At 43.6% G+C, this 13,546-nt stretch overlaps 1 protein-coding gene across 1 annotated transcript in view; it reads right to left on the bottom strand.

Moving 5' to 3' along the window:
• Positions 1-13,546, bottom strand: part of LOC121276335 (dynein heavy chain 11, axonemal-like) — a 564,873-nt gene that overhangs the window by 488,223 nt on the left and 63,104 nt on the right. Inside the window, exon 9 of the mRNA XM_041184616.1 lies at positions 5,111-5,227. Within this exon, the coding sequence (XP_041040550.1) occupies positions 5,111-5,227 (117 nt within the window). The remainder of the gene's footprint in view (positions 1-5,110; positions 5,228-13,546) is intronic.

Below are 13,546 nucleotides of genomic sequence, written 5' to 3'. Positions count from 1 at the left end.
AGTCCTGAGGCAGGAAAGACCTATTCAAAAAAGAGCATTGATCATCAAAGACCACTGGTGTGGCTGGGAAGGTTTCAGCCGAATTTTTGTAGGGGGCTGGGAACCAATATATAGAAGCAGAAAAGAGAAATAAGGTGCATAAAGGAGTGAATGTTTCAGATAGTACTAGAGAAGGAAGGAGGACAAGATAGGAACAGATTAACATGGACTACGAGGAATAAACATACTGGTTTACAATGCATGTGTGTAAATGCACAAAGTGTGATGAATAAGCTTGGTAAACTCCAAGCACAAGTACATGCCAACAAGCGGGAAAGGGAAGGGATGACGAGAGAGATGGAGAATATGATGATGCAAGAAAAAATAGGATGTACGATACATGGCAGGTGGATTTTTCAACCGACAACCTGGCCAAATGGCCTGTAACTTCCGATGGAGTGGCAATTGAGTCAGGTTGCCAGCCTGCTCGGAAGTTTTTACCTGAAAATCCAGACAATCCTATCTTGCCTGACCTTCCAACTCAAGCCAGGTAAGACCTAGGCAGTGCAGCATGTCCATGGGCCAGCATCAAGGGCTATAGTGTCCAAGGTATGGAAGCAATGCCCCATTTTTTACAGCACTAGCTGCCACAAACCAGGTAAGTTTAAAGGTTCAGCCACATTTACAGGTCTTTGATAGGTAAGTATATAAGTGGATAGGGCTTTTGGAGGTGGCAGGGTGCTTGGGGCACACGGGTCGGGCCAGTTCGGGTCAGGTCAATCGGGCCAGGCCTTGCAGGCGTGGGGAGTGGAGTGAGGAGGTGGAGGTGGGGAGTGAGGTAAGGGGATGGGAGTGCAAGATTGGGTTGGGTTGGGCCTTGAGTAGTGGGTTGGGTGGCGATCCTGTTGGGACAGGTCAAGCCAGGCCTTGGGGCGGGGTAGGGAAAGTCCCATGAGGGTGGAGAAAAGAGTATCTTGTCGGGGGTTGGAGGGGGTTGCAAGAAGAGAGTCCCATGGAGCTGGTGGAGGGGGGGAGACTGGGGGAGTCCTGAGTCCTGTACTGGGGGGAGGAAGGGGTGGTGTTTTGTGGAGGGGGGAGTCCCACAGTGGGGAGACTGGGAAAGTCCAGTGGGGTGGGTGTGGGGGGCGATGAGTACTCATGGGGTGGGGTGGGGGAGGGGAAGGGTCGGCGGGTAGGAGTCCCCTGGGGGTTCAAGGGTGTGAGGGGAGTACTGTGGGAGAGTCAATGTGGGCCTGTACAATACTTACGCAGAAGCTGGAAGTGGTTTTAATTCTTCTATCTTTGTCTGGGTAGCTATTGATGTAATACAGTCGGATTTAAATCACAATTTTCGGATGGTTCTCGCTGCAGGGCAATTGCCCATGGGAAGTTCACACTACTCAGGCAATTGCCGTGTAATCCAATCCTTACCTGGGAAGCTCTGGGATTGGAGTGGGGGGGGGGTCCCAGCACTCCTTTGGGGTACACCCCAGATACATTGCCCTGGAGCTTGGAAATTATGGCCCATTAAGTGAAGAGGGGAAGTGAAGAGGAAAATAAGACTGACAAAGAGAGAATCTGAGAATAGAATGGCAGTTAACTTACAAGGGAACTCAAAAATCTTCCGTCAGCATGTAAATATTAAGCAAGCAGTAATAGGTAGGGTGGGGGCTATTAGGGATTAAGAAGGCGATATGAGTTCAGAGGCACGGGGCAAGGCTAGAATACTTAACGAGCACTTTGTATTGGTGCCTATCAAGGAAGAAGGTGCAACACAATATTGTGAGATGCTAGAGGACGGGGTGAAAATTGAAAGGTAGGATGTACTAGAAAGGCTGGCTAGAATGGATAAGTTGCCTGATCTGGATGGCTTGCATGCCAGGTTGCTAAAGGAATTGAAAGCAAAGATATCGGAAGGGCTTGTCATAATCTTCCAATCTTCCAATGTGGGGCAGGTGTCAGAGGATTTGAAAGTGGCAAATGTGATACCCTCATTTAAAAAAGGGTGCAAAGACCTTCCTGGTAACTACAGGTGAGTCAATTTAACATCAATGGTGGATAAGGTTTTTGAAGCAATAATCATGGAAAAATTCAACAGGCACTTAGAGTGGTGAGAGTTAACCAAGGATAGCCAAAGAGTAAGAAGTGACTTGACCAAGAATTTCTCCTTGGGTTCCAGATCACAGTAGCCAGTACCCAGAGGCCAGATGGACTGCCAGCAATCAACGTTGCAATTCTTAACAAGATTAACCAGACCAAACAAACCACAAGACTTTTAGCCCCTTCACAAACGCTGCCACAGGGTCCTGACTTCACGGAGTTTGGAACACAGGCACAGAGAGGATGAGCAGAACGTGCTAAATGTTGGGACGAAGGAGGTTACAACATGGGCAAAGGAGAAAACTATGGAATATTATTACAAACATAATTGTAAAGGATGATATCCCAATGATGTGCAAAAATGCATTAAGATTCTGAAAGGCAACATGAGGAAGTACAACATCTTAAAGAAGAACATGAAGAAACTATAAACATTATGCAAAATAAAAAGGGAGATCTTCTGAAACGACTGAAAGAATGTGATTCAACTAGCAGTAAACCACAGTCTTGTTTGCAAGAAAGTTGGTCTGAGAATTCATGGAAGTTGAAATCAAAATCCTAATTGTTACATTTGCTTGGTTTTGTAATTGGTTAAGCCCTTTTAATTTTGCAAATACAATATGTATAATTGTGAAATATGACAGAGGAAAAATGTTACTTATACAGCTATTTGATAATATGTTTATGAGGTTAAGAACTAACTGTATTCCAAAAAGTTGTAAAGAAATCTTCACTATGGTAACGCTTTTTTTCCCCAAGGTGGGTTTGGGGAGGGCTGGGGGGGCACGCGCGCGGGGATGGGTGGGGTCAAGTGTGATGGAATCTGCAGTTGGCGCAATCAGTAGGAAGCCTGCATGAGCTATTGTCTGAACAAATGACTGGTCAAATGTTCTGTTGACTACGCTGACACTGGTTTAAAGCTTTTTTTTTCTTTTTTTTTGTTTGTCAAGTCTTCAGCTGAAAGGGAAGCTAAAACTTCAAGTTTCTGGGAAATGAGGCTGTGATCTCAGGCTTCTGCAGAAACTTCAAACCAGATAAAGGCACAGAGCCATAACCAACTCAGATTGCCCAGCAGTACAGTGCAATCAAGCTGTACAGAGTTGTGTTTGGGGCAGTTTAAAGAAGGAAATCTGAAGGCTGAATCCAGGAAGTAGGGAGAGGGCAAGTTAAAAAGTAAAAATTACTGCTGCTTCTTCAGTTATCTTAAAGAGACCAATTAACCAGAGGCTAATGGAGAAAACGCTTTCTGAGGCCTTGGAGGGACTAACATCCTACTATGAAGAAAACCACCTTCGTGCAAACCCATCAAGGACGCCTCAGAAACCATGAAGCCAAATGCCAGCTTAAAGTAACCTGAAGTGGAGCAACACTGACGCATTGCGAGCACCCTATCTACTTAGGAGTCACCCTTGACAGATGCCTCACCTTCAAGAACCACATCGAAAAAACAAAGGCAAAGGTGAGCACACGAAACAACATTCTGAATAAGCTCACTAACACAAAGTGGGGAGCAAGCTCGAAAACATTACGAACCAATGCACTTGCTCTTTGCTATTCCACTGTTGAATACGCCTGCCTTGCATGGGAAAGATCTACTCATGCTAGGAAGATGGATGCCGTTCTGAATGCAAGCTGCCAACTTATCAGAGGTTGTTTAAAACCAACAAACACCAACAGCCTATATATCCTGATGGGTATCGCTAGCCCTGATATAAGAAGAACGGTAGCCAGCAAGAAAGAGCGACTCCGTCAAACATCAGATGAGAGGCATCCTCTACATGGTCATACACCTACACCCAGCCACCTAAAATAAAGGAAGAGCTTCATGAACAATGTTGTTCCATTACAATCAACCCCATCTGAAGCCCGCATCGCTTTGTGGAAAGACCAGCTCGCCAGTCTCGAACAACCCTCAGCGATGGAAATTCTACTGGATGAAAGCCTTCCTCCAGGAGCTAATTGCAACTGGGCAACCTGGAAGTGCCTTAACAGACTTAGGACTGGTGTAGGTCGTTCAAATATGTTACTAAGCAAATGAGGGTATACAACCAGCCTGATAACTTGTGAATGTGGAACTGAGCCACAGACTATGCAACATCTCCTGCAATGCCTATCGCTAGAGGAACCCTGCACTGTTGCAGATCTTTCCGAATTCAACAACAAGGCGCAAAAATGTGTCCAGTTCTGACTGGGCCAAGTATAGACTGTCCGTGGACACGATAAGAAGACGACCAGAGGCAGCCATTTTGATGAAGATCATGCCTGTGGGACACGGGTTGAATGGGAGCAGTTGTTGGAAGAGAATCAGTGGCTAAACCCTGTGCAGAGAAAACAAATGGAACTCTACCTGAGGGAAACAGAGTTTTGAAGGACTTTATGGCTGGATGTGATTCTGGATAGACGGCTTGATAAATCTGTAAGACATGTCTTTGTTGTTCCTGCTATTTGAAGTGTAGTTTATCGTTCATATTGCCCACAATTTGCCTGTTAATTCATGTTTAATTTATGTTGATTTTAGTTTGCTTGTTAAAGTAAAAGATATAATAAGTGAAATCTTGTCCATTTTGTTTTTGTCATTGGGGTTGTTAAGTTCTATTAGCTTATTGGTCACCTGGGGATCATAACAAAAGTTTTGGATGACCTCAAGTTTATGGTGGAATGTGGAGGGGTCAGCCCAGAGTGCATTGGGATAGTCAAGTCTGGAGGTAACATAGGCATGGATGAGGATTTCAGTACCAGATGAACTGAGGCAAGGGTGGAGTTGGGTGACAGTCATATCAAGCTGGTCCCTAATAAAGGAGCATTTCCATTGCAACTTATAGATACAGGACAATTTTTTCTATTGTTAAAAATGTGTATCTACACAATTAGCCTTTTTGACTAGAAGTAAATATTCAAAGTCATTGTTACAAGCAAGTAAACACAATGCACCAAAGCAGTAGATAGAAAAAAATGACTTAAAAAAACATAGCATGACAGTTTGTATCAATTTTCATTGTTTTCTACATGTCAACTTTAAACAAATTCATACCTTAAAAGCAGACTCCAAACCAGAGCAGTCTGTAAATGCTGCACACAGAATGGTCCCAAGTTGCCTATCAAAATCCACAATTTTTTCTTTAAACGCAATGTAGTCTTTTTCAAAATCCTGTCAAGCAGAATGCATTATAATTTTGTCAGAAAATAAAACAACCTGATTGAATGATCTACTTTACAAAAGTACTTCAAAAAATACCAATATCAAAAGGATGTAAAAACTATGCAGCAGGAAATTATTGATCTTCTGCTGACAATCCAATCTTTATGTCTGACAACAAATGTTGCCAAATGGCCAAATGGCATTACTTTTGATGAAGCACTGTAGATTAAAACATTAATCCTGCTGCAGCATTTTATCTTCTTGAAAACTAAAACTTTCAAATAATTTGTTTACATTAAAAAAAACTTTACATTCATTCCTAGGCACACTTAATCTGTCACCGTTATGGTGACTGTCATTTTAATACCACTACCACAACTTCGACTTTATTATCAGAGCCTTCTAAAATTTTCTTGCTGTCAGGCATGAACCATAAATGTAGCAACCATGGATAATAACATAAGAAAGCATGAGCAGACCAGTTGGCTCCTCAAGTCTGCTCCACCATTCATTACAATCATTGTTGAGCTCCTACCTCAATATCACTTTCCTGACCGTTCCCCATATCCTTTGATTCCATGAGAGATCGAAAATCTAATGATCTCAGTCATCAATATATGCAACACTGGAGCATCCACAACACTCAGTGAAAAAATTTCTCATCTCATCCTAAATGACTGGACCCTTATTCCAAGAGTGTGCCCCTCTGTTCTAGATTTCCCAGCCAGGGGCAACAACCTCTCAGTGTCTACCCTGTTAATCCCCTTCAGAATCTTGTATGTTTCAATGAGATTACATTTCATTCTTCTAAACTCCAGAGAACATAGGCCCACTCAACCCGCTCATCCCAGGGACCAATCTACCATTCTAGTGATCACTGTACGACCCCAAAGGGAATTATACTGTTATGGACAGGAGGGGCTTTAAATCAAAACAGCCCTGATTTCTCCTCTCACCAGCTTTTTAAGTGGTGGTGTACTTTCTCCAATCCTTCAGTTTTTGGAGTGATCCAATCCTCCTTTAATAGCCCCACAGCAAACTCAAGATAGAGTAAAATCAGAGGGTTAGTTTATTTTACACATACTTAAATGCGGGGAGAGAGCGTCACTACGTAAACCCGGTACATTCACACAATAAAAGAGGGGTAAGGGAAAGGAGGAGGTACAGGGCAAAGACCGCAGACCAAAATGTGAATTATTGTTTCATGTGAGTCCAGAGTTCAAAATCAAAAGTCCAATGGTGTACTTCTTCAGAGGGATTAGCAGGCTGAAACTGATGTGGGATAATCCACTTTTCCAGTAGCACAGACTTCCACAATGGGAGAAGCACATGGAGATGAATCTGTCTTACAATAGGCACTGGTACTGAAGTTCAGACGTTCCAGTAGAAAACAGTGTAGATGAGGGCCAGGCAATTTAAACCTAGACAGACTCTGTTTCTGTTGATGCTTTGTTGATGGAAGATGGAAGACTGCCTGGATTCAGCTCCACATGGCAATATTACAGGTTCTGGCAGCTTGACGTAAGAGAGGTCGGGGGGAGTCATGTGACATCTTTCCTTTGTTTCAGACAAAGGATGTATATTCTTGCTCTGGATTCTTGAGATGGTTAATGTTTTGCCCATTATTAAGTTTCAGTAGTTTCAGGGCCCCTTCCTCGCAGAAGTAGCGTCTCCATTGGCCGGAGATCTGCCTTAAAAATGCAAAGGTTCTTTGTGCATTTCCTTGGAATTTGACTTCTGCAGTCACAGGGTACATTAGCGCCTCTTCAGAAATGACAAGATCCTTGCTGTTTTCTGAAGGCTAGAAATTCATTTTGTATGAGCGGTAGCTAGTCAGGCTTCAGAAATAATTTTATAAAGTATCCAGGATGATATAGACATATATATATTTTTTTCCCCCTTCACGTCATCTGGGCATGACAATACCCTTCATTAGATACGGAAATCAAAACTATGTGCAGTACTCAAGGTGTGGTCTCAACAAAACCCTAAGTAGCAAGACTTCTTTATGCTTATACTCCAATCCCCTTGCAATAAAGGTCAACAGGCCATTTGCCTTCCTAATTGCTTGCTGTTCCTGCATGTTAACTTTTGCTGTTCCTTGTATGAGTGTATTTACTTATCGCTAAGCATCAACATTTGGAAGCTTTACGCCTTTGAAAAGATATTTTACATGGTGCACACAATTATCACATGGAACTAATATCATGCAACATATACACAAATTTTTAGTGTGTCAACCCCCGTGCCACTATTGTTCCCTCAAAATATCTTTTAATTTTTCTCCTACACCTTGATGTGACCCCGACATCCACAGCTGAGGTGGAGGAAGGCTGCTAACAGCAATGCCCCATTGCACGTGATGACCTTGGCAATCATTCTCTGGTGGCCCGAAGCCTTGAGGGCTTTTGCGTACTTGGTGTATCCTGCACTGGTGCAGGATCACCCTCCTCAGCCGTGCCTACCGGAAACTCCAGGGTCACCAGCAGAGAGGATGAGGAGGGACCACTCACTCTGGGAGTGTCCTGAGAGGATGCACCTGGGGCAGCTGGCTGGCTCTCCTCCTCCCTCTCGGTGTGCAATGACACCTCCCTGTGTCCCTGAGGAAAAGGGACAGCTGGAGAGAGGTCCAGGTGCCTCATTCCTCTCTCACCTAGCCACTGCTGTCCTGAACCCATGGCCAGAACAATGGAATGCAGGTTTTCACACTTGGGTCATATGATAGGCCTTGCTCTCCATGGCGGTTGCCAAACTCTCCATGGAGGAATCCGAGCTCTCACATGCCAGAGAAATGGCAAAACTCAAGGCTTAATTGGACTCCTCCACCATCCATGCAAGGTTCCGCATAGCCTCTGACACCGCCACCACGCACGCACACCCCCCACTCCCAATTTTTCCCTGCCTGTTTCTGCATCTCCAGTAGGCTTAATGTGGCTCAGACCAGAGGCCCATCATCCATCTGGGGCTCAGCATGGACTTGATTCCCAGCAGTCCTCCACTGTCAGGTACCTCGGTTGACACAGCCTCCTTCAGCTGGTGGTATTTGTCCAGGAAGTGTTCACCAACATGTCCGCATGATTTTATACACAAATCCTCTGAGATCCGTGTGTGTACCTACACTGGTGGAGGATAATTGAGAGGCAGATGACGGTGTATCCTCTGAGTGGTGCAATAGAAGCAGAGTCATCACTTTCTTCTATAGGGTTTGGGCTTTTGCATCCTATGGTGATAACCTGCAGTGCAGAACAAGAAGAAAGACATTAAGGAGAAGGGCAAGCTATCAGGAAACCACAGTTTCACACGCATCTCTAGGATGCCCATGTCTCAGCACCATTCTCACTCTGCTGGATGGCGTATCCAGCCTCGCCACTTGCAATGGAACGACCACACTGTCCTCCCACAATTTTCATGGCTTCCTCCTCACATGGCGCTAGAGCCTTCAACTTGGGAACACCTCATCTAGTCTTGGCCCCCTCCTTGGTGCTGATGGTCTCTGTATCCTGCATAACAAAGTGGGAAGCTTAGTGGCATGTCCAAGAGACACCTAACTCCCTTGTCCCTGTGTATCCCTGTGGCACATGCTGGCTCCATGTTTTAACTGGAACCCAAAAGCCTTATCATTCACGGCTGTCACATGGCCTGGCATCTATTGCCACGCAGTAATGCGAATGATGAAGCATTTTTCAGCTTGGCCTTTCTCTCCACTTGTAAAATTCTGCTGCTTGATACTCTCATGAAAGGATCTTTGAAGAAACACCACACTGCCACTTACCCTGAAGGATCACTGACCCTTTTCCGGCACTGTATTCTTGTTTGTGGCTCGATTCCATGGTTGCTAACCTCCTCTGCAATCTCTGTCCAGGCCAGCCTGGTCAAGCGGGAGGGTCTTCTATTGGTCATGTGGGATGACCTGGCCTGGAGGAGAACCAGCAGGGAGGCATTCCTGAACCGCGGGCTCACTCTTTGTCTGTATGCAGGCATGCAGGGAATGGAGTGTGGGGGAGAGGGAGGAGGCGCGTGCAGGGGCAGTTGAGGTGGTCCAGGAAGATGACTGCTGTAGATGAAAGTGGGGGAGTGAGGGTTCTTAATTTACAAAAGCTATCAAGAGGCATGGAGACAGTGGTTCACAAAAGATTGTTCACTGGCCCTATAGGAGTAAGGTCTTGCTGTCAGCTTCCTACCAATTCTCCCTGCCTGCAGAGACTGGATGTTTTCAGAAGGGAGACTTTTACAGCCCACCACAAAATTAAATTGAGTCAGGTGACAATGGGGATGGACACATTCTGCCCCCGCCTGCCGCATGATTACACATGGTATATAAAGTCATGGTTAATTTCATCAGTCCAAATAAGCAAACATGTATTCCAATTACTTTATGTTATCACATGTGGAGAAAAATCAGGTCTGAAGTTTGCATTTTTCTGCAACTTACAGCGACTTATATGAAAACAGAAACTCACAATGAAAGAACAATTTCTTTGATTCTGCATTGCTAGGTAATGCTGGAGTTACTCATGTGTGCAGTCTATATATCCTAGGATACCAGACCAAACAAAAATAATTCAATTGCGCACTGCTAGGTCATGACAAAGTGTCAAAACAACAAAGGTCATAAATTGCATCTCCCTGAAGTGCTCCTGCAAAGCTAGCTGTACCATCAACCTCAGGAATCGCAAATAGTGTTATGTTCAATCCTGCCTACTTGGAGTATTTACATTTTCTACAACAATCCTGTAGGAAATAAACTATGCTAGGGCTTTCTGGAATCTAACTTGTATTGGTTTTCACTGGGATTTGACGGATTTAGCAGAGGTTTTCAAAATGATGATGAGTTTTGATAGAGTAAATAAGGTGAAATTGTTTCTACTGGCAGGAGGACGTAGATTTAAGTTGCTACCCACTGAAGAAATCAGGCATCACTCAGAACTTCAAGAACATTCTGGATACCAACATCTAAGTGGCTAAATTTTATGAGTGTTATTTTCTTTTGATGCTAAACCTCTAATGCTTTTTCAATTCCCATCAGCATTATCCATGTAATAAATTCTATTGTACAGGACATGCTCTTAAAATTCATTGCTCATTCTTAATTCTTCACCCAAAAAGACAGGCAAAATGATGTTGAATTTCTCTCCTTCAATTTGCTCCTGCAAAGCAACTTGAGATCAATTAGTGCTAAAGAAAATATAGAAAATACTGTGAGCAGGCGAAAAAGGAATTTAGGAAGCTAAAAGGGAATATAGAAATTGACTAGTAAATAATATGAAGGGATAATCTGAGCTCTTAAAAATCATTTAAAATATTCAAGTAAAATAAGTAGAGAAGGTGGAACTGCTCATAGGTCATGTCAGACTTATTTATCTTGACTGCGAAGATGGCACTACCCCATAATGATTCTTCTTGAGTTCTCTGCCCAAAGTTGGTCCGATTAACAGGCGCTACAGCTTCCACCACAGGTAGAACAAGGAAGCAGGTCCTGAATCCACCCCAACTGGAACATGGATCAAACCCCTGGTGTTGGTATCAATCTGATCCAAACTGACTGTTATTCCAATTGAGCCAACCAGCCCCCCCAGTGATTGCAAGGAATCCAAACTGTTGTGACAACACACACTTTTACATGCGAGTTGTAGTCTGGAGCTATAGGTAGCAATGGTAGAGGCTTCAATTTCTTTCAATTACATGGCTGACCAGGAATCTCACCTGCTCTCACTACCTGCCATTGGCATATGTTGGAAAGATTTACAAGTTGATACTCAACTTGTTTGGCTGCATTATGAATGCAACTTCCTTGCCTATCAAGCCCTCCAGTGGGACTTGGATGCGGATCTTCTGGCTCAGAGGCAGGGAAGCTACCAACTGTGCATAAGGACCCACATAATGATTACTACCAGTCTATTAGCCATAGATGAAGGTTATCTTTTGCTAAATATTCTAGCCAGTCATGAACTATTTCTGAATTACCTATAAAATCTGTGCTTTCATGCAGCTTGACTACCAGTTCAAGATGCAGAATTAATTCTTGAAAACAACGTTAGAGACCGGTTTATGACAAAGTCAAAACACATATGAAATTACTGAACAAAAACAGAATTACGTGGAAAAACTCAGCAGGTCTGGCAGCATCGGCGGAGAAGAAAAGAGTTGACATTTTGAGTCCTCATGACCCTTCGACAGAACTTGAGTGAGTCCAAGAAAGGGGTGAAAAAAAAGAAATTTTTTTTTTCACCCCTTTCTTGGACTCACTCAAGTTCTGTCGAAGGGTCATGAGGACTCGAAACGTCAACTCTTTTCTTCTCCGCCAATGCTGCCAGACCTGCTGAGTTTTTCCAGGTAATTCTGTTTTTGTTTTGGATTTCCAGCATCCGCAGTTTTTTTGTTTTTATCTCTATGAAATTACTGATTCATCAACCTAACAAAAATTACAAATGCAGTTACAGTATCTCACAAGCACAAATTTTTAAAGTGATTTTCAGGAGGAGTTTTTGCAAGACTACACATTGAAGTGCTGTAATGTAACTGAATCACTGGAGCAGTCAATATTTTCCTCCTGAGGCATGCAGCTGTTGTTGAACTTACAGGTCTTAGTCTAGCAGACGTATGCTAATTACATGTGCCATCGATTAAAGCCTTCAAAATCAACCTCCTCCCTCCATGACAGCAAGAGTCTGCTGACATTGAAAAATTCGTACTTAAAAACTTTTATACCAAATTCTTAAATACTCAATCCCATTTATAGAATACCTAGGTATTGTGAAATTACACTTAAATGGAAATGCAAATGTCAGTTACTCATGTCCCTTACCATATACACTTCTGTCATTAAACTGCTATCTATATTTACAAAAAATCTACATTACAATTTTTCATTGCTTTATCTCTAAATCAAAATGTGCCTGCCAGATTAAATGAATGCAGTCTCTTCCATCATTGACATATTTTAGCTATCCACAAAGGCAGAGAGCATGAATGGTGTCAAGATATCTGAGGAAAAAATTATAATGAATCAGGATTAGGGGTAGACTGGTCTTCAACATATGCAGGGTGTTTATGTAGTAGAATGTCAAAATATAGAACCAAATTTGGAGAGTTAGGAGACAAATGTTCTTAAAATGTACAGGGTTCTCATCAGACACACCTTAAATATTTGGTCTAGTTCTGGTCACCAAGACAAAACGGTTCTAGAGTCATTATGACAAACAGCCTCAGAATAGACATCCTGCCTCAGATTACTGCGTTAGAAAAGTCTAGAGACACTTTGATGCTTCAGCCTTGAACAGATGCAACTGAAAGGGGAGAGTATAGAAGATGGTAACCAATAGCAAAAATTTTAATCCAGAAAATTCCAAAATCAGGAAGACAAGGCACAAAGGGGTGACAAAAGCATTGAGACATATTTTCAGATGCAGGTGCTGCAATGTGCACCACATTCCGTTGAGATAGGTAGCACAAATGCCAGGATAGCAGACATTCATAGAAAGTATTTGCAAGTCATGGTCATACACCAACTGGACATTGATACAGTGGCATACCATGTGGTTATGGATCATCTCCCCATTAATATGTGGGACCCACAGAGCCACGTCTGAAGTTATCTGCACCATGAACCACAGAGACTCCCACCAACCTGGCAAATCGATATGCTCTCTCCTCTTGCTTCTCTCTTGTCAGTGAGACAATGAAGTTCCCTTTCCTTCCATAAAGGGCCTCTGTGGCTTCCCCATGGCCGCAATGAATGATGAACTGTGAGATGTTACTGATGTCGCCTCCTCCCACCTGGAGGTGTCCACTAGCATAGAAAATTAAGACAACAGTGACGCTGATGACCACAGCAATATCCTCACCCTGCAGGCGGACTTGTAAGAGGTCCTGTTTGCTGAAATGCAAGTGCCTCACACACTGTTTCTGGGTGTTCTGGAGGTAGGGGAAATGCTTCCTGCAGATCCCTGATGCGTAGGGTCACACAGTAACAGTCCTTCTCCTTCTCCTCCTCCTCCCTATTCCTCTGAACACTGCTTCCCCTCCTTGGTGCCTGTGCTCTATTTCTAAGTCTTGCTTCAACCACAGAGGAACTGCAATTTAAGGTCCCATTACTGAGGCAAGCTTTCCCCTGACAAGTCAAATAACTCCTCTCATCCCTTGGGCTGGATTTTCGTGGAGGTGGTGGGAAGGTAAAGTTGGCAAATTTCCCAACTCAGCAGACCAGTTAAGAGAAGATGGGTCTGCCAAATTGCCATATTTTTGTACTGGGGAGGCGGGGGTGGGATGGAAGTGGGCCTACCAACTGCGGAGGCAGTTCAGAGGTGGCCACGGAGGATCGCAAGTGCC

Source organism: Carcharodon carcharias, chromosome 3 (assembly GCF_017639515.1).
Source record: "Carcharodon carcharias isolate sCarCar2 chromosome 3, sCarCar2.pri, whole genome shotgun sequence".
Taxonomy (NCBI): domain Eukaryota; kingdom Metazoa; phylum Chordata; class Chondrichthyes; order Lamniformes; family Lamnidae; genus Carcharodon; species Carcharodon carcharias.
This window is presented reverse-complemented; position numbering and strand designations above follow the sequence as displayed.